The sequence below is a fragment of the Scyliorhinus canicula genome, chromosome 30 (assembly GCF_902713615.1).
Source record: "Scyliorhinus canicula chromosome 30, sScyCan1.1, whole genome shotgun sequence".
Taxonomy (NCBI): Eukaryota; Metazoa; Chordata; class Chondrichthyes; order Carcharhiniformes; family Scyliorhinidae; genus Scyliorhinus; species Scyliorhinus canicula.
In genome coordinates, this window is record NC_052175.1 from 15,046,310 (window position 1) to 15,072,654 (window position 26,345).

At 51.9% G+C, this 26,345-nt stretch overlaps 1 protein-coding gene across 1 annotated transcript in view; it reads left to right on the forward strand.

The window, feature by feature from the left end:
• itga10 (integrin, alpha 10) overlaps nucleotides 1-21,978 on the forward strand; it is a 107,861-nt gene extending 85,883 nt beyond the window's left edge. The window contains exons 20-29 of the mRNA XM_038787107.1: nucleotides 2,922-3,014; nucleotides 4,642-4,718; nucleotides 6,574-6,663; nucleotides 9,660-9,747; nucleotides 11,484-11,597; nucleotides 13,232-13,333; nucleotides 15,832-15,945; nucleotides 19,188-19,283; nucleotides 20,352-20,465; nucleotides 21,422-21,978. Coding sequence (XP_038643035.1) covers nucleotides 2,922-3,014; nucleotides 4,642-4,718; nucleotides 6,574-6,663; nucleotides 9,660-9,747; nucleotides 11,484-11,597; nucleotides 13,232-13,333; nucleotides 15,832-15,945; nucleotides 19,188-19,283; nucleotides 20,352-20,465; nucleotides 21,422-21,481 — 948 coding nt within the window. The 3' untranslated portion in view covers nucleotides 21,482-21,978. The remainder of the gene's footprint in view (nucleotides 1-2,921; nucleotides 3,015-4,641; nucleotides 4,719-6,573; nucleotides 6,664-9,659; nucleotides 9,748-11,483; nucleotides 11,598-13,231; nucleotides 13,334-15,831; nucleotides 15,946-19,187; nucleotides 19,284-20,351; nucleotides 20,466-21,421) is intronic.
• Nucleotides 21,979-26,345: the final 4,367 nt, after the last annotated feature.

A 26,345-nucleotide genomic window follows, 5' to 3' on the forward strand; every position in this document is an offset into this window, starting at 1 on the left:
CCCCCCCAGGTGAGGACACCCCGCCATGGAGTTGCTGAAGGAACCCCCCTCCTCCTTTTCAACCCTTCATGTGCCCTCCCCCCACTTTCACTCCTCTCCCCCCAGACCCCCACCCTTCATCCTTCACAACCTTCCAGAGGTCCCTTCATATCCGTTCTTCACTAACCGTCAACCCCCCCCCAACCTTCAGGATCCTCATCCCTCCTATTATGGCCCCTCCCCCCCTCTTCAGGCCCTGTCCTGGGAGTGTTTGATGGGGACAGTATAGAGGGAGCTTTACTCTGTATCTAACCCCGTGCTGTACCTGTCCTGGGAGTGTTTGATGGGGGCAGTGTAGAGGGAGCTTTACTCTGTATCTAACCCTGTGCTGTACCTGTCCTGGGAGTGTTTGATGGGGACAGTGTAGAGGGAGCTTTACTCTGTATCTAACCCCGTGCTGTACCTGTCCTGGGAGTGTTTGATGGGGACAGTGTAGAGGGAGCTTTACTCTGTATCTAACCCCGTGCTGTACCTGTCCTGGGAGTGTTTGATGGGGACAGTGTAGAGGGAGCTTTACTCTGTATCTATCCCCGTGCTGTCCCTGTCCTGGGAGTGTTTGATGGGGACAGTGTAGAGGGAGCTTTACTCTGTATCTAACCCCGTGCTGTACCTGTCCTGGGAGTGTTTGATGGGGACAGTGTAGAGGGAGCTTTACTCTGTATCTAACCCCGTGCTGTACCTGTCCTGGGAGTGTTTGATGGGGACAGTGTAGAGGGAGCTTTACTCTGTATCTAACCCCGTGCTGTACCTGTCCTGGGAGTGTTTGATGGGGACAGTGTAGAGGGAGCTTTACTCTGTTTCTAACCCCGTGCTGTACCTGTCCTGGGAGTGTTTGATGGGGACAGTGTAGAGGGAGCTTTACTCTGTATCTAACCCCGTGCTGTACCTGTCCTGGGAGTGTTTGATGGGGACAGTGTAGAGGGAGCTTTACTCTGTATCTAACCCCGTGCTGTACCTGTCCTGGGAGTGTTTGATGGGGACAGTGTAGAGGGAGCTTTACTCTGTATCTAACCCCGTGCTGTACCTGTCCTGGGAGTGTTTGATGGGGACAGTGTAGAGGGAGCTTTACTCTGTATCTAACCCCGTGCTGTACCTGTCCTGGGAGTGTTTGATGGGGACAGTGTAGAGGGAGCTTTACTCTGTATCTAACCCCGTGCTGTACCTGTCCTGGGAGTGCTTGATGGGGACAGTGTAGAGGTAGCTTTACTCTGTATCTAACCCATGCTGTACCTGTCCTGGGAGTATTTGATGGGGACAGTGTAGAGGGAGCTTTACTCTGTATCTAACCCCGTGCTGTACCTGCCCTGGGAGTGTTTGATGGGGACAGTGTAGAGGGAGCTTTACTCTGTATCTAACCCCGTGCTGTACCTGTCCTGGGAGTGTTTGATGGGGACAGTGTAGAGGGAGCTTTACTCTGTATCTAACCCCGTGCTGTACCTGCCCTGGGAGTGTTTGATGGGGACAGTGTAGAGGGAGCTTTACTCTGTATCTAACCCCGTGCTGTACCTGTCCTGGGAGTGTTTGATGGGGACAGTGTAGAGGGAGCTTTACTCTGTATCTAACCCCGTGCTGTACCTGTCCTGGGAGTGTTTGATGGGGACAGTGTAGAGGGAGCTTTACTCTGTATCTAACCCCGTGCTGTACCTGTCCTGGGAGTGTTTGATGGGGACAGTGTAGAGGGAGCTTTACTCTGTATCTAACCCCGTGCTGTACCTGTCCTGGGAGTGTTTGATGGGGACAGTGTAGAGGGAGCTTTACTCTGTATCTAACCCCGTGCTGTACCTGCCCTGGGAGTGTTTGATGGGGACAGTGTAGAGGGAGCTTTACTCTGTATCTAACCCCGTGCTGTACCTGTCCTGGGAGTGTTTGATGGGGACAGTGTAGAGGGAGCTTTACTCTGTATCTAACCCCGTGCTGTACCTGTCCTGGGAGTGTTTGATGGAGACAGTGTAGAGGGAGCTTTACTCTGTATCTAACCCCGTGCTGTACCTGTCCTGGGAGTGTTTGATGGGGACAGTGTAGAGGGAGCTTTACTCTGTATCTAACCCCGTGCTGTACCTGTCCTGGGAGTGTTTGATGGGGACAGTGTAGAGGGAGCTTTACTCTGTATCTAACCCCGTGCTGTACCTGTCCTGGGAGTGTTTGATGGGGACAGTGTAGAGGGAGCTTTACTCTGTATCTAACCCCGTGCTGTACCTGTCCTGGGAGTGTTTGATGGGGACAGTGTAGAGGGAGCTTTACTCTGTATCTAACCCCGTGCTGTACCTGTCCTGGGAGTGTTTGATGGGGACAGAGTAGAGGGAGCTTTACTCTGTATCTAACCCCGTGCTGTACCTGTCCTGGGAGTGTTTGATGGGGACACTGTAGAGGGAGCTTTACTCTGTATCTAACCCCGTGCTGTACCTGTCCTGGGAGTGTTTGATGGGGACAGAGTAGAGGAAGCTTTACTCTGTATCTAACCCCGTGTTGTACCTGTCCTGGGAGTGTTTGATGGGGACAGTGTAGAGGGAGCTTTACTCTGTATCTAACCCCGTGCTGTACCTGTCCTGGGAGTGTTTGATGGGGACAGTGTAGAGGGAGCTTTACTCTGTATCTAACCCCGTGCTGTACCTGTCCTGGGAGTGTTTGATGGGGACAGTGTAGAGGAGCTTTACTCTGTATCTAACCCCGTGCTGTCCCTGTCCTGGGAGTGTTTGATGGGGACAGTGTAGAGGGAGCTTTACTCTGTATCTAACCCCGTGCTGTACCTGTCCTGGGAGTGTTTGATGGGGACAGTGTAGAGGGAGCTTTACTCTGTATCTAACCCCGTGCTGTACCTGTCCTGGGAGTGTGGGGCACTATTTCCTGTGCCCCATTAATGTTGTGATGTTTAATTTCCACAGGATGATGCACAGAATAAAGTTGAATGTTTAGTCTACTCGTCCCACCACAGAATCTGCAACGTGAGTTTCCCAGTCTTCCGATCACTGATGCAGGTACGTCCGTCAGAACAGACATCATCAGCTCTTGTCAGGTGTCTGCAGAAGTGTTAGCGTTCCCCCTTCCACTGGCTGTCCCAGGCTCCCTCTGGGCTTCTGTTCCAGACTGTTCTGCGGTGTGGACTGAGTCGGATCTCAGAATGCTGGTGCATTTTCCCTCCTTCCTCACTGGCAACTGATAATCGAGGGTTGCTTCGTCGAGATGGGTTTAGCTCCCTCTCCATTCATTCACTCTCCTCAGCGAGTGCCTGAAATCCAGCGCAGTCCGTGACGCTGGTCCTTATTCCTCTGGTTCGAGTTACTCACAGAGAGGTTGCTGCAAGTCCAATCGAACTGGGCCTCGATCCCAGGGGAATGAACCAGCCAGCATTCCCAATAGCGAGCGATCCCCGCGGGAAAACACGTCCAGGTGGGACTGGATGAGATTAAGAGTTTCATTTGACTGTGCTGCCTGCCTTAGTTGACACGGGGGGGGGGGGGGGGGGGGGTTGACACGGGCGGGCTGTGGCTGCAGAAGGATATGGCCAAGCTAGGAGAGTGGGCAAAGAAGTGGCAGATGGAATACAATGTGGAAATGTGTGAGGTTATGCAATTTGGAAGGAGGAATGGAGGCAGAGGCTATTTTCTAAATGGGGAAATGCTTCGTTGATCAGAAGCACAAAGGGACTTGGGAGTCCTTGTTCACGATTCTCTTAAGGTTAACGTGCAGGTTCGGTCAGCAGTTAGGAAGGCAAATGCAATGTTAGCATTCATGTCGAGAGGGCTAGAATACAAGAGCAGGGATGGACTTCTGAGGCTGTACAAGGCTCCGGTCAGACCCAATTTGGAGTACTGTGAGCAGTTTTGGGCCCCGTATCTAAGGAAGGATATGCTGGCCTTGGAAAGGGTCCAGAGGAGGTTCACAAGAACGATCCCTGGAATGAAGAGCTTGTCGTATGAGGAACGGTTGAGGACTCTGGGTCTGTACTCGTTGGAGTTTAGAAGGATGGGGGGGGGGATCTTATTGAAACTTACAGGATACTGCGAGGCCTGGATAGAGTGGACGTGGAGAGGATGTTTCTACTTGTAGGAAAAACTAGAAGCAGAGGACACAATCTCAGACTAAAGGGACGATCCTTTAAAACAGAGATGGGGAGGAATTTCTTCAGCCAGAGGCTGGTGAATCTGTGGAACTCTTTGCCGCAGAAGGCTGTGGAGGCCAAATCACCGAGTGTCTTTAAGGCAGAGATAGATAGGTTCTTGATCAATAAGGGGGTCAGGGGTTATGGGGAGAAGGCAGGAGAATGGGGATGAGAAAATATCAGCCATGATTGAATGGCGGAGCAGACTCGATGGGCCGAGTGGCCTAATTCTGCTCCTATGTCTGATGGGCTAGCGTGACTGCCATCTCTGCTCGGGCGACGTTTACTTACACACCAGAGTATTTGAATTCCATCAGAATTCTGGAATTGCAGACGAGGAAGAGAAGCAAAAAGGGATGTTGATAAAGGAGGTCAACAGAAGCGCAAAGGAAAAATGTTGGTGCCTGATTTAAGCTTCCATTTGTAAGATACAGTTTTGTGAAGAGAAGGTCTGACCTGCTTCATGAAATGTTTGTCTCCCCCCCCCCCCCCCCCCCCCTCAGGTGTCCTTTCGAGTGGAGTTTGAGTTCCGTTGCTCATTCCTGTTGGATGAAGTGGAGTTGTACCTCAGTGTTACCAGGTCAGACATCACTTCATTGTCTTCTTTCACCGTCCCTCACGTTGAGCCTCAGGCCTACTTCTGCAGGTGGGGGAGCTGTCAGGGAGAAACTAGATGGTCTCGAGGCAATGCCTGGTGACTGGGCGCACGCACGTGTCATCGACCTCGTCCAAGACCCTGCGACCCGCTGTCCAATAAGTTCCGCTCATTCTATCGGCCTCGCGCTCACTCTTTGCTTCCCTCTCACGCAGAAACCTCGATTTTAGGATCCTCATCCTTTCTGACACGTCCTTCCCTGGCCCCGCCCTCCATGGGACACCCCCAACCTCAAATCGATTAAACCGTGGAACATACGCAACCTGCTGAGATACAGCATTTCAGAAATTCACGACCCTTTCAAGTGAAGTCACTTTGCTTCACCTTGGCACTTTTAAAAAACATATTTTATTGAGGCATTTGCAATTTTAACAATTTTCAACATCAAGTGTCAACAAAAACTAAAACACAGCAATATAACCAACAATTCCCCCCCCCCCCCCACCCCCCCACCCCAAGTACAAAACCCCCAGTCAACATGGCTGACACAAACCACCATTACTCGTCTCTCTCCCACGCCTTCCCTACCCCCCCCTCCACCTTCCCCAGCCCCCCTTTCCATTGGTTCTCCTGCCCTTACTCCCCCCCCCCCCCACTGACCAGCTTCATTATTCTCGAAGCAAGTCGATGAACGACTGCCACCTCCGAGCGAACCCCTGCAATCACCCCCTCCAGGCGAATTTAATCTTCTCGAGTCAGGGAAACCCCGCCGTGTCGCTAACCCTCACCCACCCCCCCCCCCCCCCCTGACGTCGGGGGCTCCGGGTCCCTCCAACCTGAGTAAGATCCGTCTCCGGGACCACCAGGGAGGTAAAGGGTCAGGACGTCGGTCTCTCTCACCCCCTGGGCCCCCGGGGGCTTCTCACACACCGAAGATCAGGACTCGGAACCACCCTCACTTTGTAAAACCTCTGACATGTCAGCAAACCCCTGCCAGAAACCCCTCAGTCACGGCCACGCCCAAAACATGGTTCGCAGGACCCCCCCCCCGCACAGCGCCCACACCTCTCCTCCACCTCCTCGAAGAACCCGCTCATCCCGGCCACCGTCATGTGCGCCCTGTGACCACCTTAAACTGGATCAGGCTGAGCCCGGCGCACGACGAGGATGTGTTAACTCTCCTCAGGGCCTCCTCCCTTGGCCCGGCCTCCAACTCCCCACCCAGCTCCTCCTCCCACTTTCTCTTCACCTCCCCTATCGGGGCTCCCTCCCACTCCCTGTACATCTCTGAAACCTTCCTCCCTCTCCTACTCCTGTCCTCGACCCCACCTTATCCCTGCAGTCCCCAGGGCGGTAGGTACGGGAAGGTCGAAACCAGTCTCCGCACAAAATCCCTCACCTGCAGACGCCGGAACCCGTGTTCCCGGCAGTAACTTAGTGAAACTTCCCTGTGCCGCCTCTGAGGACCAGGTGTCCAAGGAAGGTTAGGTGGGGGTTACGGGGAGGTGCGGGGGTAGGGCCAGGGTAGGGCCTCTCCCAGGTGGCCGTAAGCTGCTGCGATCGCCCCAGCCGGTGCGGGGATTGAACCCACGCTGCTGGCCTTGCTTTGCATCACGAAGCAGCAGCCGGTCAGCTCGGTGAGCTACACGCTGACCGAGTCAGTCGCCCTCCTCCTCTTCAGGTGGAAGCTCTGGGTCATTGCGTTTCGCTCGCCCCAATGAGGGGCGTGGCGGGGGGAGGGGGGGGGGGGGGGGGGGTCAGATGTTTGACCCGGAGATCGGCCTCTCCTTGGTGGGGTTCAGGGCCTCCAATGTAACGGGGAAACTCTCACTCTCTGCAGCGACAGCACGGAGATGGACGAGACCCTCGGCGATAACACGGTGTACATGTGGGCTGCCGTGCGGTACGAGTCAGACCTCCTCCTGACCAGGTAGGTGGCTCCAATTCTGGGTCTCACCCTTGCTGCTGACCACAGCAGTGTTAAACAGATCGCAAATCCTGAAAATTAGAACTGGGAGTCGCTCAGAGCATGGAGGGTATCAGTGTCGGAGTACAAGGCACCGAGCTCGCTCACAAACTGAGCTCGTCTGCACGTCCAGCATCTGATGTATTAGCTAAAGGTGTGGCGAAACCAGCTTTGATTTATCATAGAATCTACAGTGCAGAAGGAGACCAAGAAGAAGAAGAAGCATACAAAATGATCAGAGGGTTAGATAGGGTGGACAGTGAGAGCCTTCTCCCGCGGATGGAGGTGGCTAGCACGAGGGGACATGGCCTTAAATTGAGGGGTAATAGATATAGGACAGAGGTCAGAGGTGGGTTTTTTACGCAAAGAGTGGTGAGGCCGTGGAATGCCCTATCTGCAACAGTAGTGAACTCGCCAACATTGAGGGCATTTAAAAGTTTATTGGATAAGCATATGGATGATAAGGGCATAGTGTAGGTTAGATGGCCTTTAGTTTTTTTTCCATGTCGGTGCAACATCGAGGGCCGAAGGGCCTGTACTGCGCTGTATCGTTCTATGTTCTATTTGGCCCATCGAGTCAGCACCGGCTCCTGGAAAGATCTCCCTATCCCCCGCACCTCCCCGTAACCCCCACCTAACCTTCCTTGGACACTAAGGGGCAATTTAGCACGGCCAACCCACCTACACGTCTTTCGGGACTTGTGGGAGGAAACCGGAGCCCCCGGAGGAAACCCACGCACACACGGGGAGGACGTGCAGACTCCGCACAGACAGGGACCCAAGCCGGGAATCGAACCTGGGACCCTGGTGCGGTGAAGAAACTGCGCTAACCACGGTGCTACCGTGCTGCCCCGAGTCCTCAGTGCTGTGAGGCAGCGGTGCTAACCACTGTGCCACCTTCCCGCCGAAGACTGTTGACTGACAGCCCGGATGAGAGCTTCAGACGTGAGCCACCTCGCTTGTCCCCTCCACCCTGGCTGCCCGACTTGCTGAGGGGTTCCAGGATTTTCAGATTTCCAGTGAATGCGGCGTGCTGCGTTTTGTTCATTTCGGTCAGTTGTCTCCGTGCCCCTTCGCCCAGGGGCTTCTGGGCCCCAGGTCAGAAAGTGTGAGACAGCACAACGCCAGCAGAGGCAGCCCTCCCCAGGCTGGGACTGGTGAACAATGAAGTCGGGTCAGTGCGGCGGGAGATTCCTCCCGTTTCCAAACCTGGACGGATCCACCAGGAGGCTGCCTGCTGCGAAGAAATACACATCGGAAGCAAGGCTGGCAAAATTGGGACCCTGTCTCGGAAGAGAGGTGATTTGATAAAACTGCTCAATATTATGACGGGGCGGAGGATCAGCGGACCACGTTCACACGCTCTGGGAATGTTCAGGACTCAGGAGGTACTGGCAGGAATTTGCGGACGTCGTGTCCCAGGTACTGAAAGACAAGGGTGGCGATGAAGTGGCAATGTTTGGGGTCTCGGAAGATCCGGGAGTCCAGGAGGGGATAGAGGCTCACGTTGTGGCCTTTGCTTCCCTGATAGCCCGGCGATGAATACTGGTGGCCTGGAGGGACTCAAAGCCCCCAAAGACCGAAGTGTAGCTTTCGGACATGTCGAGCTTCCTCGGCCTGGAAAAAAAATTAAGTTCGCCTGAAGAGGATCACTATCGGTGTTCGCCCGGAGGTGGCAGCCATTCATCGACTTCTTCGTGGGGCGGGGTGGGGGGGGGGTAAAATAACGTAGAGTGGGGGGAAGAATAGGCGGGTTTATTTGCGAGAGAGGAGTTGCCATTTGCACTATCTTTGTTTTGCACACTACTGTTGTTGCTGTTTACAATGCCAAAAATACCTCAATAAAACTGTTTGTTACAAAAAAATATTATGAAGGTGCGGCACACAAGAGGGGGTAGATAAACCTTGTTTGTAGTGTTATGGGCCAGGGTTTAAAAAAACTACAAAATGTATTGTGGAGTTCACCTGACCTATAACCTTTTGTTGAATTTGGCTAAGGTGAGCACAGAAGCCTTCACTTCAGGTGTGATTCAACAGTCTTGCCAGACACTTTAATCAAAAGCAACCTTTATTCTAAGAACTTTGTTAACATTTATATAAACACACAGCAAGAATTTTTATCAATTACAAACATAAAGACACCCCCCCCAGCTACAGTAATCTGCGTATATCACACTTAATGAATTCCTCCTTAACTGTTCCAATTCAATAACAAAATCTCATAAACCGAAAGCCCCTTTTCAAGGGCGTGGCCCAGCACTCTGTATTCCCACTTGAATAAGACTGGCTTTCCCCGTGATCCTGACCCCCTTCTCACCAGCAGGTTTAAACCCTTCTGGAGAGCAAACTATATCTAAAGCCACCACCAAGGTGATTTTTACTGGAACAGATATTCAAAATGAACGAGAGAGAGAGAGAGACAGGAACAAAACACTTCTTTCTCCTGTCTGAATCCACAGCAGACAAAAGCTGAAAGCGAAAGTAAAACTCAGAGCCACAGCCCAGCTCTACTGAAGCCATGTGATAAGACAAAAACGTTTCTTGAAGGGACACTCCCATGACAGGAGCAAGGAAGGGGTCTCATTATAAGAGCTGTAAAACTGAATTGGAGATTTAGGATAAAGCACCTTCACACGGGAGGTAGAATCTGTACAACGCACCAGCAGATTAGTGGCTAAAGACAGGGACTCGGTCCACATTTAATGGGTTAGTTACGGGGGAGCAGGGGGAGGAATTAGAACAGGAGAGGAATTTGGGAGCCTACTGTGCGCGGGGGGGGGACGTAAACACCAGCATGGACCAGTTGGCCCACTGTAACTCTATTCTGGGTGTAGCCGAGCTCAAAGCTGAAAGTTTAAGATGTTGTCTTTGTGCTCCTGTGCCTCAGAATGTTGTGACTAATATAACAGACGTCGCTGTGCCATTGCCATTGTTAAAACCTGCTGCTGTTCCCCTGACAGTGAATCCAGCCATCAGCGGTATGAGGTGCAGCCTGCCACAGAGCCAGTGCCTGAAGAAGTCCACCCGGAGTTCAAGCAGAGCTTTAAGGTAGAGATGGTCAGAGACGAAGCAGTTATTACCTGAAGGGCTGCTTTGTCTCCAGTTGCTCCTGTTGTTGTTGACTGGATATTGCGTGTGTCCTGACAGTGGGGTATGTGGCAAGGTTTGGATCCGCTCCTGTACCTCCAGCCTTCCCTCTCTCCCTTCTCCATAGATACGTAGAATGTACAGTGCAGAAGGCCATTCGACCCATCGAAAGCGAAAGTAAAACACAGAGCCACCGCCCAGCTCCACCCACAAAAATGACATCACTGAAGCCACGTGATAAGACAAAAACGTTTCTTGAAGGGACACTCCCGTGACAGGAGCAAGGAAGGGGTCTCGGTATAAGAGCTGTAAAACTGAATTGGAGATTTGCACCGACCCACTTAAGCCCTCACTTCCACCCTATCCCCATAACCCAATAACCCCTCTTCATCGTTTTGGACTGGAAGGGAAATTCAGCACGGCCAATCCGCCTAACCTGCGCGGGTCTTTGGGCTGTGGGAGGAAACCCACGCACACACGGGGAGAACGTGCAGACTCCGCACAGCCAGTGACCCAGCGGGGAATCGAACCTCGGATCCTGGCGCTGTGAAGCAACAGTGCTAACCACTGTGCTACCGTGCTGCCCATCTGCCAATGCTCTGGGAATCAGAGACAAGGACCCAACATCCGGGGTGCGTGTGTAACTCTACACAGATCCCTCACCCTGAGGTAATGGAATAAATGCGTCGCCCTCTGTGGTGGAGAGCCTTGTCCTAGTTTCAGCTCTTGTCAGCTCTTCCCACCCAGCCCCAGTCAAAGACAGAAGTCACTAAATTACGAGTTGAGGAAGGGTTACCCAGCCAGGGGCTGCTGCTGCTGGTCGCAATCCAGCTCCCCTGTGACAGGAACAGGAGAACCATTCAGCCCCTTGACCCTATTCCACCATTCAGTTGAGCGATGGTTGACCTGTATCTGACTTTGCCCACCTGAGCTCTGTCAGTCCCTTGCCCAGTAAACAAAGGTTTGAAATTCCCAATTGACCCTCCGCCCCACCGCTTTGCATGGAGTCAGGGCAGCAACAAGCGGCTCCAAACTAACTGTAAGACCTAGGAGCAGAATTAGGCCACTCGGCCCATCGAGTCTGCTCCGCCATTCAATCATGGCTGATATTTTTCTCATCCCCATTCTCCTGCCTTCTCCCCATAACCCCTGATCCCCTTATTGATCCAAGAACCTATCTATCTCTGTCTTAAAGACACTCAGTGATTTGGCCTCCACAGCCTTCTGCGGCAAAGAGTTCCACAGATTCATCACCCTCTGGCTGAAGAAATTCCTCCTCATCTCTGTTTCAAAGGATCATCCCTTTAGTCTGAGGTGGTGTCCTCTGGTTCTAGTTTTTCCTACAAGTGGAAACATCCTCTCCACGTCCACTCTATCCAGGCCTCGCAGTATCCTGTAAGTTTCAATAAGATCCCCCCTCATCCTTCTAAACTCCCAACAAGTACAGACCCAGAGTCCTCAACCGTTCCTCATACGACAAGCTCTTCATTCCAGGGATCATTCTTGCGAACCTCCTCTGGACCCTTTCCAAGGCCCAGCACATCCTTCCTTAGATACGGGGCCCAAAACTGCTCACAATACTCCAAATGGGGTCTGACCACAGCCTTATACAGCCTCAGAAGTACATCCCTGTTCTTGTATTCTAGCCCTCTTGAGCAAGGTGTCTGCAATCTTTATTAAATCTTATGTGTTTTTAGATCAAAAACCTTGGCTGTTTCCTTGCTGAAGATTTGGAAGCTAAAATCTACATTCCGACCATGACCAGCGCCTACTATTACATTTCTGTAGTGACCACTTCCTATACTGAGCCGGTAAGTACAGGGTGGCTACCCAGACACTGAGCCACTCAGTAATGTTCCCCGTCCGTTAACTGGGAGACACATCGGTTCATTATTCACAGCAGGAGCAGGTCAGGTTTGAAGGAGAGAGACAGACATGGCATCCAGCGGGGTGCTGAAGCACAGTGAGAATATCCCGCTCAACATTAGACCATCAGACGTAGGAGCAGAATTAGGCCACTCGGCCCATCGAGTCTGCTCCGCCATTCAATCATGGCTGATATTTTCTCATCCCCATTCTCCTGCCTTCTCCCCATAACCCCTGACCCCCTTATTAATCAAGATCCTCTCTATCTCTGTCTTAAAGACACTCAGTGATTTGGCCTCCACAGCCTTCTGCGGCAAAGAGTTCCACAGATTCACCACCCTCTGGCTGAAGAAATTCCTCCTCATCTCTGTTTCAAAGGATCATCCCTTTCAGTCTGAGATGGTGTCCCTGTGTTCGAGTTTCTCCTACAAGTGGAAACATCCTCTCCACGTCCACTCTATCCAGGCCTCACAGTATCCTGTAAGTTTCAATAAGATCCCCTCTCATCCTTCTAAACTCCCAACGAGTACAGACCCAGAGTCCTCAACCGTTCCTCATACGACAAGCTCTTCATTCCAGGGATCATTCTTGTGAACCTCCTCTGGAGGTTGGTAGGGGGGGGTCTGTGTGTCCAGAGCTGGGGGGGGGGGGGGGGGGGGGGTCACAGTCTGAGGATACAGGTAGACCGTTTGGGATGGAGCTGAGGAGAAATCTCTTCACTTGTGGAAATCACCGCAGAAATTAGGTTTCTTTAAAGTACCCAATTCTTTTTGTATCCAATGAAGGGGCAATTTAGCGTGGCCAATCCACCTACCCTGCACATCTTTGGGTTGTGGGGGGTGAGACCCACGCCGACACGGGGAGAATGTGCAAACTCCACACGGACAGTGACCCCGGTCCTCGGCGGCGTGAGGCAGCAGTGCTAACCACTGCGCCACCTTACCACAGAAAGTAGTTGAGGCCAAAGCAGTGTGTTCGTTTTCAAGAAGCATTTAGACACTTGCGGAGAAGGGGATCGAGAGGATATGGTGGAGTCGGGGGGGGGGGGGGGGGGGGGGGGGGGGGGGCCTGGGATCAGACTGTTGATGTTGGATGTTCACAATGATGTTGGATGATCACAATGATGCTGGATGATCACAATGATGCTGGATGATCACAATGATGCTGGATGATCACAATGAATAGGGGTGAATAGCCGCATCCCGCTCCTGTTTTTCTGCTGTTCCTGTCCTGTGCTGAGTTTAGTGATCCGAGGGAGGGCAGCGGTTGGAGCGTTGCAATTCGCTTCAATTGCCGAATGCTGCAGAGTCTCAGTTCCTGCACCGTTATCCCAGTTAGAAAATGGCTCAGGTTTAGCAGTGACACATCCTCAAATAGTTCACGGCCTCCTGATTAACAATCACTGGGTGAGGCGGAGGGCAAGCGGTGCATTCGGCCGATGGATAACGCTGTGAGCTGTTCGCACTTTGCTGATGGCTTCAGATCCTACCTTTTACTCCCAGAGGAGGTTAGGTGGGATGGGTGGGTTGCTCGGCGCGTGCTCCCCCCCCCTACTCACACTAACTCTGTATTTCCACAGGCCACAGGGATCAACTGCTCTATGGAAAACGCCACAGATCCACTGAGGGGAACACGAGGCAACCAGTTCCTTCCCAGAGACCTCCAATATGTGGATCGCCTGGTACTTAATGACAATGACCAACAGGGGGAGTGAGATAAAGGACAGAGGGAGTGTGATAGAGAGAATAATGAGCAATGGGAGTGAGGTAGAGAGAATAATGAGCAATGGGAGTGAGATAGAGAGAATAATGAGCAATGGGAGTGAGATAGAGAGAATAATGAGCAATGGGAGTGAGATAGAGAGAATAATGAGCGGATGGAGTGAGATAGAGAGAATAATGAGAAATGGGAGTGAGATAGAGAGAATAATGAGCGGATGGAGTGAGATAGAGAGAATAATGAGCATTGGGAGTGAGATAGAGAGAATAATGAGCATTTGGAGTGAGATAGAGAGAATAATGAGCAATGGGGTGAGATAGAGAGAATAATGAGCAATGGGAGTGAGATAGAGAGAATAATGAGCAATGGGAGTGAGATAGAGAGAACAATGAGCAATGGGAGTGAGATAGAGAGAATAATGAGCATTTGGAGTGAGATAGAGAGAATAATGAGCAATGGGGTGAGATAGAGAGAATAATGAGAATGGGAGTGAGATAGAGAGAATAATGAGCAATGGGTTTGAGATAGAGAGAATAATGAGCAATGGGAGTGAGATAGAGAGAATAATGAGCAATGGGAGTGAGATAGAGAGGATAATGAGCAATGGGAGTGAGATAGAGAGAATAATGAGCAATGGGAGTGAGATAGAGAGAATAATGAGCAATGGGAGTGAGATAGAGAGAATAATGAGCATTGGGAGTGAAATAGAGAGAATAATGAGCAATGGGAGTGAGATAGAGAGAATAATGAGCAATGGGAGTGAGATAGAGAGAATAATGAGCAGTGGGAGTGAGATAGAGAGAATAATGAGCATTCGGAGTGAGATAGAGAGAATAATGAGCAATGGGAGTGAGATAGAGAGAATAATGAGCAATGGGAGTGAGATAGAGAGAATAATGAGCAATGGGAGTGAGATAGAGAGAATAATGAGCATTGGGAGTGAGATAGAGAGAATAATGAGCAATGGGGGTGAGATACAGAGAATAATGAATGGGGGAGTGAGATAGAGAGAATAATGAGCAATGGGAGTGAGATAGAGAGAATAATGAGCAATGGGAGTGAGATAGAGAGAATAATGAGCAATGGGAGTGAGATAGAGAGAATAATGAGCAATGGGAGTGAGATAGAGAGAATAATGAGCATTGGGAGTGTGATAGAGAGAATAATGAGCATTGGGAGTGAGATAGAAAGAATAATGAGCAATAGGAGTGAGATAGAGAGAATAATGAGCATTGGGAGTGAGATAGAGAGAATAATGAGCAATGGGGGTGAGATACAGAGAATAATGAATGGGGGAGTGAGATAGAGAGAATAATGAGCAATGGGAGTGAGATAGAGAGAATAATGAGCATTGGGAGTGAGATAGAGAGAATAATGAGCAATGGGAGTGAGATAGAGAGAATAATGAGCAATGGGAGTGAGATAGAGAGAATAATGAGCGGAGGGATAGAGGTAGAGAGAGAATGAGTTCATGAGAATACACATTGGAAATACATAAACATCGACAGCAGGTGAGGTCTACGGTATGTAGTTATACAACTGTCGAGAAGATGCTTCGAAAGATCAGTTCAGTCCATAAGATCAGGTCAGTACATAAGAGGGTCATCGTGGAGGAAGCTGTTTTTGAATCTGTTAGTGCGTGTTCTCAAACTTTTATGATGCCTGCCCAATGGAAGAGTGAGTAAGCCGGGTGGGAAGAGTCTTTGATTTTGCTGCCCGCTTTCCCCAGGCAGTGGGAAATGTAGATGGAGTCAATGGATGGGAGGCAGGTTTGTATGAAGGACTGGGCTGTGTTCACGACTCTCTGAAGTTTCTTGTGGTCTTGGGCCGAGCAGTTGCCATACTAGGCTTTGATGCAGCCACTTTCTATGGTGCACCTGGTAAGAGTCTATATGGACATGCCGAATTTCCTTAGTTTCCTGAGGAAGTATGGGCGTTGTTGCGCTTTCTTGGTCATAGCGTCGACGTGGGTGGACCAGGACAGATTTTTGGTGATGTGCACCCCGAGGAATTTGAAGGTGCTAACCATCTCCACCTCGGCCCCGTTGATGCTGACAGGGGTGTGTACAGTACTTTGCTTCCTGAAGTCAATGACCAGCTCTTTAGTTTTGCTGGCATTGAGGGAGAGATTGTTGTCGTTACACCACTCCACTAGGTTCTCCATCTCCCTCCTGAATTCTGACTCATTATTGTTCGAGATCCGACCTGTAACGGTCGTCATGAGCAGTGAGAGATTGGGAATGACGAGCAGTGGGAGATAGGGAGTGACAAGTACTGGGAGATAGGGAATGACGAGCAGTGGGAGACTGCGAGAGAGATTTCCCCAATCTTCATGGAGTGTGTGAGGTTAACGCCTCTGGGTTGGTGCTGTGCGACCTGATGGTAGGTTGGATGTTAAATAGCGAAGCAGTTAATTCTCGTCAGTGAAGGTTATACCCGGTCTGTGTTCTGTTCGAACAGGACTGCAGGAACTCCTGGTGTAACACACTCACCTGCCACATGAAGACACTAGACAGGAACGAGGAGGTGGCATTTCATGTCGGTTACATGCTGTATGGTAAATTCTTCAGAACGGTGAGTTTGCGATTATTTTTAGCACCCCCTTTAGCAGCCAGTGCCAATCAGTGCCTCGCTGCTAGTGTGTAGCCCTTGTCTTTTCCTCACCCCGCACTTTGTCATTTTTCACATCTGCTCTCGCTTTGAGGAGCACGGCCGTACCTCAGCGTTCAGGAACGTGCTTGTGAAGTGATAAGGCCTCAGTCAACCCCCTACCTACACAAACACAGGCCCCAGTCAACCCCCTACCTCCACACAGGCCCCAGTCAGCCCCCTACCTCCACACAGGCCCCAGTCAACCCCCTACCTCCACACAGGCCCCAGTCAGCCCCCTACCTCCACACAGGCCCCAGTCAACCCCCTACCTACACACAGGCCCCAGTCAACCCTCTACCTCCACACAGGCCCCAGTCAACCCTCTACCTCCACACAGGCCCCAGTCAACCCCCTACCTCCACACAGGCCCCAGTCAGCCCCCTACCTCCACAAACACAGGCTCCAGTCAACCCCCTACCTACACACAGGCCCCAGTCAACCCCCTTCCTCCACAAACACAGGCCCCAGTCAGCCCCCTACCTCCACACAGGCCCCAGTCAGCCCCCTACCTCCACACAGGCCCCAGTCAGCCCCCTACCTCCACACAGGCCCCAGTCAGCCCCCTACCTCCACACAGGCCCCAGTCAGCCCCCTACCTCCACACAGGCCCCAGTCAGCCCCCTACCTCCACACAGGCCCCAGTCAGCCCCCTACCTCCACACAGGCCTCAGTCAACCCCCTACCTACACAAACACAGGCCCCAGTCAGCCCCCTACCTCCACACAGGCCCCAGTCAGCCCCCTACCTCCACACAGGCCCCAGTCAGCCCCCTACCTCCACACAGGCCCCAGTCAGCCCCCTACCTCCACACAGGCCCCAGTCAGCCCCCTACCTCCACACAGGCCCCAGTCAGCCCCCTACCTCCACACAGGCCCCAGTCAGCCCCCTACCTCCACACAGGCCCCAGTCAGCCCCCTACCTCCACACAGGCCCCAGTCAGCCCCCTACCTCCACACAGGCCCCAGTCAGCCCCCTGCCTCCACACAGGCCCCAGTCAGCCCCCTACCTCCACACAGGCCCCAGTCAGCCCCCTACCTCCACACAGGCCCCAGTCAGCCCCCTACTCCACACAGGCCCCAGTCAGCCCCCTACCTCCACACAGGCCCCAGTCAGCCCCATACCTCCACAAACACAGGCCTCAGTCAACCCCCCTACCTCCACAAACACAGGCCCCAGTCAACCCCTACCTCCACAAACACAGGCCCCAGTCAACCCCCTACCTCCACAAACACAGGCCCCAGTCAACCCCCTTCCTCCACAAACACAGGCCCCAGTCAAACCCCCTACCTCCACAAACACAGGGCCCTCAGTCAACCCCCTACCTCCACAAACACAGGCCTCAGTCAACCCCCTACCTCCACACAGGCCCCAGTCAACCTCCTTCCTCCACAAACACAGGCCCCATTCAACCTCCTTCCTCCACAAACACAGGCCCCAGTCAATCCCATACCTCCACAAACACAGGCCTCAGTCAGCCCACCTCCACAAACACAGGCCCCAGTCAACCCCCTACCTCCACAAACACAGGCCCCAGTCAGCCCCCTACCTCCACAAACACAAGGCCCCAGTCCACCCCCTACCTCCACAAACACAGGCCCCATCAGCCCCCTACCTCCACAAACACATGCCCGACAGTCCAGCCCCCTACCTCCACAAACACAGGCCCCAAGTCAATCCCCTTCCTCCACAAACACAGGCCCCAGTCAACCCCATACCTCCACAAACACAGGCCTCAGTCAGCCCACCTCCACAAACACAGGCCCCAGATAACCCCCTACCTCCACAAACACAGGCCCCAGTCAGCCCCCTACCTCCACAAACACAGGCCCCAGTCAGCCCCCTACCTCCACAAACACAGGCCCCAATCAATCCCCTTCCTCCACAAACACAGGCCCCCCCCCCCCCCCCCCCCCCATACCTACGCACACAGCAAAGGCAAGCAACAGTTGTCTTTGTGCAATGAGTGAGTCCGTTAGGTGATGTAAGCTGAATGCTGTATTATTAGACTTCTGGTAGTATGTTGCTATACGACTGAATGTAATATGTTACTGAATCCCTTTGTTGATGAGGTTTTTTGAATCTTGATGAGACTCAAAGCCGTGCAGTAAAAGTAAAAGATTTATTGAGTAACTGAAACAATATTTTTGTCAGTTTGTTACTTTAATATTTATGCTTGTGATAAGGTTAACAAGATCTAAATCTTGTTCAGGGCAGCACGGTAGCACAGTGGTTAGCACTGTGTGGCTTCACAGCTCCAGGGTCCCAGGTTCGATTCCCGGCTTGGGTCACTGTCTGTGCGGAGTCTGCACGTTCTCCCCGTGTCTGCGTGGGTTTCCTCCGGGTGCTCCGGTTTCCTCCCACAGTCCAAAGATGTGCAGGTGAAATGAAAATCGCTTATTGTCACGAGTAGGCTTCAATGAAGTTACTGTGAAAAGCCCCTAGTCGCCACATTCCGGCGCCTGTCCGGGGAGGCTGGTACGGGAATCGAACCGTGCTGCTGGCCTGCTTGGTCTGCTTTATAAGCCAGCAATTTAGCCTGGTGAGCTAAACCAGCCCCTGTGAGCTAAACCAGCCACCAGGTTGGGTGGATTGACCGTGATAAATTGCCCTTAGTGTCCAAAAAAGGGTGAGGAGGGGTTATTGGGTTACAGGGATTGGGAAGTGAGGGCTGAAGTGGGTCGGTGCAGACTCGATGGGCCGAATGGCCTCCTTCTGCACTGTACGTTCTATGTTGTTCTATGTAAATACAGTAACTATGTTTATCTACACTAACACTCTGAGCTAATCTCGACTCCTGTCCTCGTCACAATACACCCAAAGGAGGCTGGGAAGCAGAATGAATTTTATACCCCTGTTAGTAGCGCCATCTAGTGATCACCTGATTCTACTGATTACACATTAACCCCTTGTGTACACGCACATACAGAGATCACGACAAATGTGAGGTAAGCCCTCGAAGGTGTTTGGGCCTGGTGCTGTAGGTCAGATGGGTTACAACTCTGTAAACGTACAATCTGTGATTGTATTGTTGTCAGTGACTCGCTGTAACTCTAAACACTTATGCATTTTGATATGTATTTAAACTCCACCCCCTGATCCAGCTTGGGACAGTTGCCATCTTGAACTGGAGGATAGTCTGAAACTGTCGAACCCTCTTTCCACAGGCAAAGTTCAAATCCTTGAAAATCGTGACCACCTTCACTCTGGATGTACAGACGCCCCAGGTCCTGTCACTTGCCGAGACAGCTCGGTACAGAGAGGTAAGCAGTGTTTCCTGTTAACTTGCACTGGAATAGGGGGGATGAGTAATTAGATTCCGACAGCTAATGTTTGTCCAAATTCGGCGTGCAGATGTTAGACAACCCTGAATACGTGCAGAAAGGTCATATCTGATACCCAGGACTCTACACTGTCCCCATCAAACACTCCCAGGGCAGGGACAGCACGGGGTTAGATACAGAGTAAAGCTCCCTCTACACTGTCCCCATCAAACACTCCCTGGACAGGATACAGCAAGGGGTTAGATACAGAGTAAAGCTCCCTCTACACTGTCCCCATCAAACACTCCCAGGGACAGGTACAGCACGGGGTTAGATACAGAGTAAAGCTCCCTCTACACTGTCCCGATCAAACACTCCCAGGACTGGGTACAGCATGGGGTTAGATACAGAGTAAAGCTCCATCTACACTGTCCCCATCAAACACTCCCTGGACAGGTACAGCACGGGGTTAGATACAGAGTAAAGCTCCCTCTACACTGTCCCCATCAAACACTCCCAGGACAGGTACAGCACGGGGTTAGATACAGAGTAAAGCTCCCTCTACACTGTCCCCATCAAACACTCCCAGGACAGGTACAGCACGGGGTTAGATACAGAGTAAAGCTCCCTCTACACTGTCCCCATCAAACACTCCCAGGACAGGTACAGCACGGGGTTAGATACAGAGTAAAGCTCCCTCTACACTGTCCCCATCAAACACTCCCAGGACAGGTACAGCACGGGGTTAGATACAGAGTAAAGCTCCCTCTACACTGTCCCCATCAAACACTCCCAGGACAGGTACAGCACGGGGTTAGATACAGAGTAAAGCTCCCTCCACACTGTCCCCATCAAACACTCCCAGGACAGGTACAGCACGGGGTTAGATACAGAGTAAAGCTACCTCTACACTGTCCCCATCAAACACTCCCAGGACAGGTACAGCACGGGGTTAGATACAGAGTAAAGCTCCCTCCACACTGTCTCCATCAAACACTCCAGTGAGCGTAGAATATTGAAGAATTGGGCTGAACTCTTTCTCACTAATGTGTGGAATTTGATGTGTAGGTAACTTTGGAGCTGATCAAAGCAGTGGTGATTGCCGTGTCTCTGTGGATTATTATTGGCAGTACCATCGGGGGTCTCCTGCTGCTGGCTCTCATTGTCTTCATTCTGTGGAAGGTAAACGTCTGGTGTTTCGTTCAGTGCTGTTGTCAACATTGAAACCCAAGAGAGGAAAAGGGATTCAGGTTGATCCAGTTGTTGGACATGTCAGGGGGCAACTGACCGTTTCTGAGGAAGAAAGACAGGGGGCAAGGTTTCGGTGAGAGAGCTGATCTGTCTGAGGAACACAATTTATGAAAACCGCAAGAGCATTTCCTCTCCTGTTGCCTGAGGCAAGTCATCCTCGAGCTCAGTGACACTTCATAATTCCTCCGGATGCCAGCTAATTCACGGTTTGTTGGGCTCTATTCTCAGTGGCCATGGTCCAATGCACACATCTTTGGTGAGGCTCCAGCTGCAGCACTGTGTGCAATTCTGGTCGCCACATTATAGGAAGGATGTGATTGTACTGGAGGGGGTGCAGAGGAGATTCACCAGGAATGGTGCCTGGGATGAAGCGTTTCAGTTATGGAGAGAGGTTGGATAGGCTTGGGTTGTTTTCTCTGGAGCAGAGACTGAGGGGCGACCTGATCGAGGTGGACAAGATTACGAGGGGCATGGACAGGGAGCAGCTGTTCCCCTTAGTTGAAGGGTCAGTTACAAGGGGGACACAAGTTCAAGGTGTGGGGTGGGAGGTTAAGGGATGATTTGAGGAAAACGTTTCTACCCAGAGGGTGGTGAGGGTCTGGAACGCGCTGGCTGGGAGGGTGGTGGAGGTGGGTTGCCTCACATCCTGTAAAACGTACCTGGATGAGCACTTGGCAGCGTCGTCACATTTAACGCTATGGGCCAAGTGCTGGCAAATGGGATTAGGTTCCTTCACCTTAAGTTCCCTAATCAAGTCTACCTCATTTCACATCGCCAAATCCAGAATTATTGCCTGTTCCCTGGTCAGTCCTGTCACAAGCTGCTCCAAAAAAAACCATCTCTTCTTGTTTGCTGCATTAATATTGAAACAGTCTTCTCCCCAACAGTGTGGATTCTTCAAGAGGAAACAAAAGGAGGAGGAAAACGAGGAGGAGAAGAAAGAGTGAGACAGAGGTTGCTCCAGTACAGTACGCAGTACACACAGCCTCAGGAATCTCTCACATAGCCATTCAATCCCATCGCACAGAGTGACCACTGTGCATTTCCTTGGAGCTTTTTGTCAATTTGCAGATACCCGTCTAAACGGGGCCATACCACCCTGTCCAGAACTCCTGGGACCAACCTGGGGGGGGGACCAGGAAACTAATTTGTGTTCAGATGGTTGTGAGATTTGAAACAGTCTGTACGGTGGATTTTACTGCATCGCTCGAAGGTTGTTAATACGTCTTGTGGATTCAGCGATCTACAACTCCACCTACCTTCGTGTCATCGGCAAACTTACTAACCCACCCTTCCACTTCCTCATCCAAGTCATTTATAAAAACCACACAGAGCCGAGGTCCCGGAACAAATCACTGGCGGGACACCACTGGTCACCGACCTCCAGGCGGAATACTTTCCATCCACTACCACTCGCTGTCTTCTTTCGGCCAGCCAATTCTGTATCCAGACAGCCAAATCTTCCTGTATCCCATGCCCCCTAACTTTCTGAATAATCCTACCATGGGGAACCCTACCGATTGCCGGCTTGGTTCACTGTCTGTGCGGAGTCTGCACGTTCTCCCCGTGTCTGCGTGGGTTTCCTCCGGGTGCTCCGGTTTCCTCCCACAAGTCCCGAAAGACGTGCTGTTAGGTGAATTGGACATTCTGAATTCTCCCTCCGTGTACCCGAACAGGCGCCGGAGTGTGGCGACTAGGGGCTTTTAACAGTAACGTCATTGCAGCGTTAATGTAAACCTACTTGTGACAATAAAGATTATTATATTATTATACTTTGCCACTTTAATTTGAACCTGGGTAAAGGGTGTGCCTGGGACCCCCAAGGCAGCCCAGCCGCCTCGCTTACCCCTCTCCGATTCCAGTTTCTCCCCGACACAGAGGTTCCCTCGCAGCCTTAAGGAACAAATATTTACGTGCCAAAGAAAAAATGCTGGAAAATCTCAACAGGTCTGGCAGCATCTGTAGGGTTGAGAAAAGAGCTAATGTTTCGAGTCCAGATGACTCTTTGTTAAAGCTGACAAAATATTTACGTGCACTTTATTTAAAGCTTTTGTTTGATTTTGTTTTTGGAAATAAAACATTTAAGGAAACGAAACCTGATTTGTCTCATTATCGTACACACGGTCAGCAGTGTCTTCGATGAGGGAACGCAATAAATGGATGCAGAAATATTCCCGCTCTGATTATCTTTGTGCTTCTGCTTATTAACTTGGGAATCAGCCAACTCTCCTGCTCTTGATTATTGCTGACTTACTCATTGACAGGCTCACGTCGACAGCAGCAGTCAAACCCTACCTGGGTCAAATGCCAGCGTGCTTCACTGGGAATAGTTCCCGAACGTGACTACACCGCTGGGGCAGGCTGGGAAAGGCAGCAGGTTTGAACGACAGAGTGAAGAGAAGACCAGGGTTTAAAAAGTGGAATTTATACGAGTTGATAACTTTTCTGTTTCGCACACTTATGGAACAGTTTGGGAAGAGTGGAAGTCACCTGTGACAATCCCAGCCACTGCTAGCTGCAGGGCACATTATCTATTGCAAGAACCAAAATCCTTTAAAGGACAGCACAGAGAGAGCTTTACTCTGTGTCGAACCTGTGCTGGACCCACCCAGGGCTGTTTTGAGGGAGCTCCATTCTGTGTTTAATCTGTTTTAACAAGGGCCACTTAGGGAGATGATCTTCTGAGCTGGAGGGGGTGGGGAGGTGATTTTCCAGTTCCACCTGGTTACAGCTCGCAACTTAATGGCGCTTTGCGAAATGGAAATCCTTGAAGCAAGGCAAATGGAATGTTAGCGTTTATTACAAAGGATTGGAGTATAAAAGTAGAGAAGTGTTGTTGTAATTGTATCAGGTGTTGGTGAGACCACGTCTGGAGTATTGTGTCCAGTTTGGGTCTCCTTATTTGAGGAAGGATGTGGTGGATTGGAGGCAGTTCAGAGGAGGCTCACCAGATTGATTCCGGGGATGAAAGGGTTGACGTATGAGGAGAGATTAAACAATTTGGGCTTATACTCGCTGGAGTTTAGAAGGATGAGAGGGTTTCTGATTGAGGTGTATAAAATACTAAAATGGATTGATAAAGTAAATGTAGACCAAATATTCCCTCTTTTGGGGCAGTCTAGAACGAGAGGTCACGGATATAGGTTGAGAGGCGGTAGATTTAGAACTGAGAGGAGGAGGAACTACTTCTCGCAAAGGGCGGTGAATTTGTTGAACTCACTGCCCCCACAGTGCGGTGGAATAAGAATCATTAAACGGTTTCAAGGGGATGGATATATTTCGGACGCTAAAAACGGATTAAAGGGATACGGGGAACCGGCAAGGAGGTGGGTTTGAGACCAGGATGAGATCAGCCATGACCTGATTGAATGGCGGAGCAGGCTATGCTGCTCCTATGGCCTATATAACACTGTGGAAATATTCATTGACGGACCCACGTAGGCCTGGACAGTCCCTGGTTCTGTTTTTCTTTTTAAAAAGTGATTTACTTTATGCGGAGTCGTACCCAGCACAAAGGAAGATGGTTGCTGTTCAGTTCCAGTTCCATTTCTAATGCAGTTCCTCGGGGGGCAGTGTCCTCGGCCCAACCATCTTCAGCTGCTTCATCAATCACCTTCCCTGCACCGTAAGGTCAGAGCTGGGTTGTTCGCCAATGATGGGACAGTTTCCAGCACGTCTGCAGCCCCTTGTGTACTAAAGCAGTCCATGCCTGGGCACAGTAAGATCTGGACAACAGCAACGGCTGAGAAGTGGTAAATGACATCCACATCGTTTAAGTGCCAGGCAATAACCACCTCCAACAAGAATCTGACCATCTCGCCTTGACGGTCAATGGCAGGGAATTCTGCAGCCAGTAACTTACCTCCTGGATGCCCTGGAGCCTTCTCCGAGGCGCGAGTCAGGAGACTCGCCTGGATGATGTGACATTACTCACAAAGCTTGATCTTATACAGGGCAAAACGGCTCACTTTTTTGGCACTCCCTCCATCACTGCACCGTGCAGTGTCCACCATATCTACCACAGCATTCAATTCCCATCACCTCCAGGTCACACGCCATTGTGGCTCGGACATAGATTCATCGGCATCTGGTCTAAATGCTGGAGTTCCATTTTCCCAACAGCACACGGGAATGCACAAGTTCAGGGTGCCTACTCCGTTTGATGGTGAGCAGGAGCCGGGGAAGGCGCAGGAGGGCGAGAGAACGCACAGAAACCCCGAACCCACTGCTCCTTCCTTAGCTCCAGGGGCAGTGAGGCCAATACGATGCCGCTCTGGCTGGGATCTGCTAACACGGCGCGGGATGAGCTGGAAGCCGCTCTGTGGCTTTTCCCATCAGAGAACGCTGCAGGTGACAGAGCACGGACGGGCTGGACAAGCGGAACCATCTCTCAACAATTTTCTTTCGGTTTATTTACAAAATAAAAACTTTCAAACCAATGACAGAGCAGAGATTAAACATTTACAACTACAAAAAAAAAACCCAGAATGCAATACCAGAGGACAGTCTTCTAATGAGCAGTACGGTTCCATTCGTCATTTTATTTCAAGTGCTTGACAGTGGTTCTGAATGCAGAGTTTGCCTCCTGGTTCATTCTTAACTGTTAATCACCAATTAACACATTCATACAATACCTTGGGTGGGGATAGTATAGTGAACATGAATGGCAGTCTATCTAAAATAAAATGTGATCCTTAATGGTGGTAATACTAAGCAGACAGGGGGCTTCTAGATGCATTAAGACAAAGGAAGCAATTATTTTCTGTCTGCTGTTGTGTGATGGCTGCACTGTACAGTCACTGCAATAAACAAACTGGCACTAGGGCAAGGGGGCAGGAGCCGGGGCAAGGGGGCAGGAGCCGGGGCAAGGGGGCAGGAGTCGGGGCAAGGGGCCGGGGCAACGGGGCAGGGGCCGGGGCAAGGGGGCAGGAGGCGGGGCAAGGGGGCAGGAGGCGGGGCAAGGGGGCAGGAGGCGGGGCAAGGGGGCAGGAGCCGGGGCAAGGGGGCAGGAGCCGGGGCAAGGGGGCAGGAGCCGGGGCAAGGGGGCAGGAGCCGGGGCAAGGGGGCAGGAGCCGGGGCAAGGGGGCAGGAGCCGGGGCAAGGGGGCAGGAGCCGGGGCAAGGGGGCAGGAGCCGGGGCAAGGGGGCAGGGGCCGGGGCAAGGGCCGGGGCAAGGGGGCAGGAGGCGGGGCAAGGGGGCAGGAGGCGGGGCAAGGGGGCAGGAGCCGGGGCAAGGGGGCAGGAGCCGGGGCAAGGGGGCAGGAGCCGGGGCAAGGGGGCAGGAGCCGGGGCAAGGGGGCAGGAGCCGGGGCAAGGGGGCAGGAGCCGGGGCAAGGGGGCAGGAGTCGGGGCAAGGGGGCAGGAGTCGGGGCAAGGGGGCTGGAGCCGGGGCAAGGGGGCTGGAGCCGGGGCAAGGGGGCAGGAGCCGGGGCAAGGGGGCAGGAGCCGGGGCAAGGGGGCAGGAGCCGGGGCAAGGGGGCAGGAGTCGGGGCAAGGGGGCAGGAGTCGGGGCAAGGGGGCAGGAGCCGGGGCAGGAGCCGGGGCAGGAGTAACAGCAGTGCCTCTTTGGGTAAACTTTGGATAGGAATAATACCTACAAATCTTCAGCTGGATTGTGGAACTAAATTAAACAGCTTTGTCAAAGATCTGGAACAGGTATCACAGCCGTGATACAAAGTTTATACCCGACTGGGTTTCTTTCAATACTCGCTGCAGTCCCAGGGAGGAAGCACAAGGGGCAATGTTACACGTTGGTGTGCGTCCCTTTGCTGTACAGCAGCGAGTAACCCTCTGGACTGTGAAGTGGTGCGGC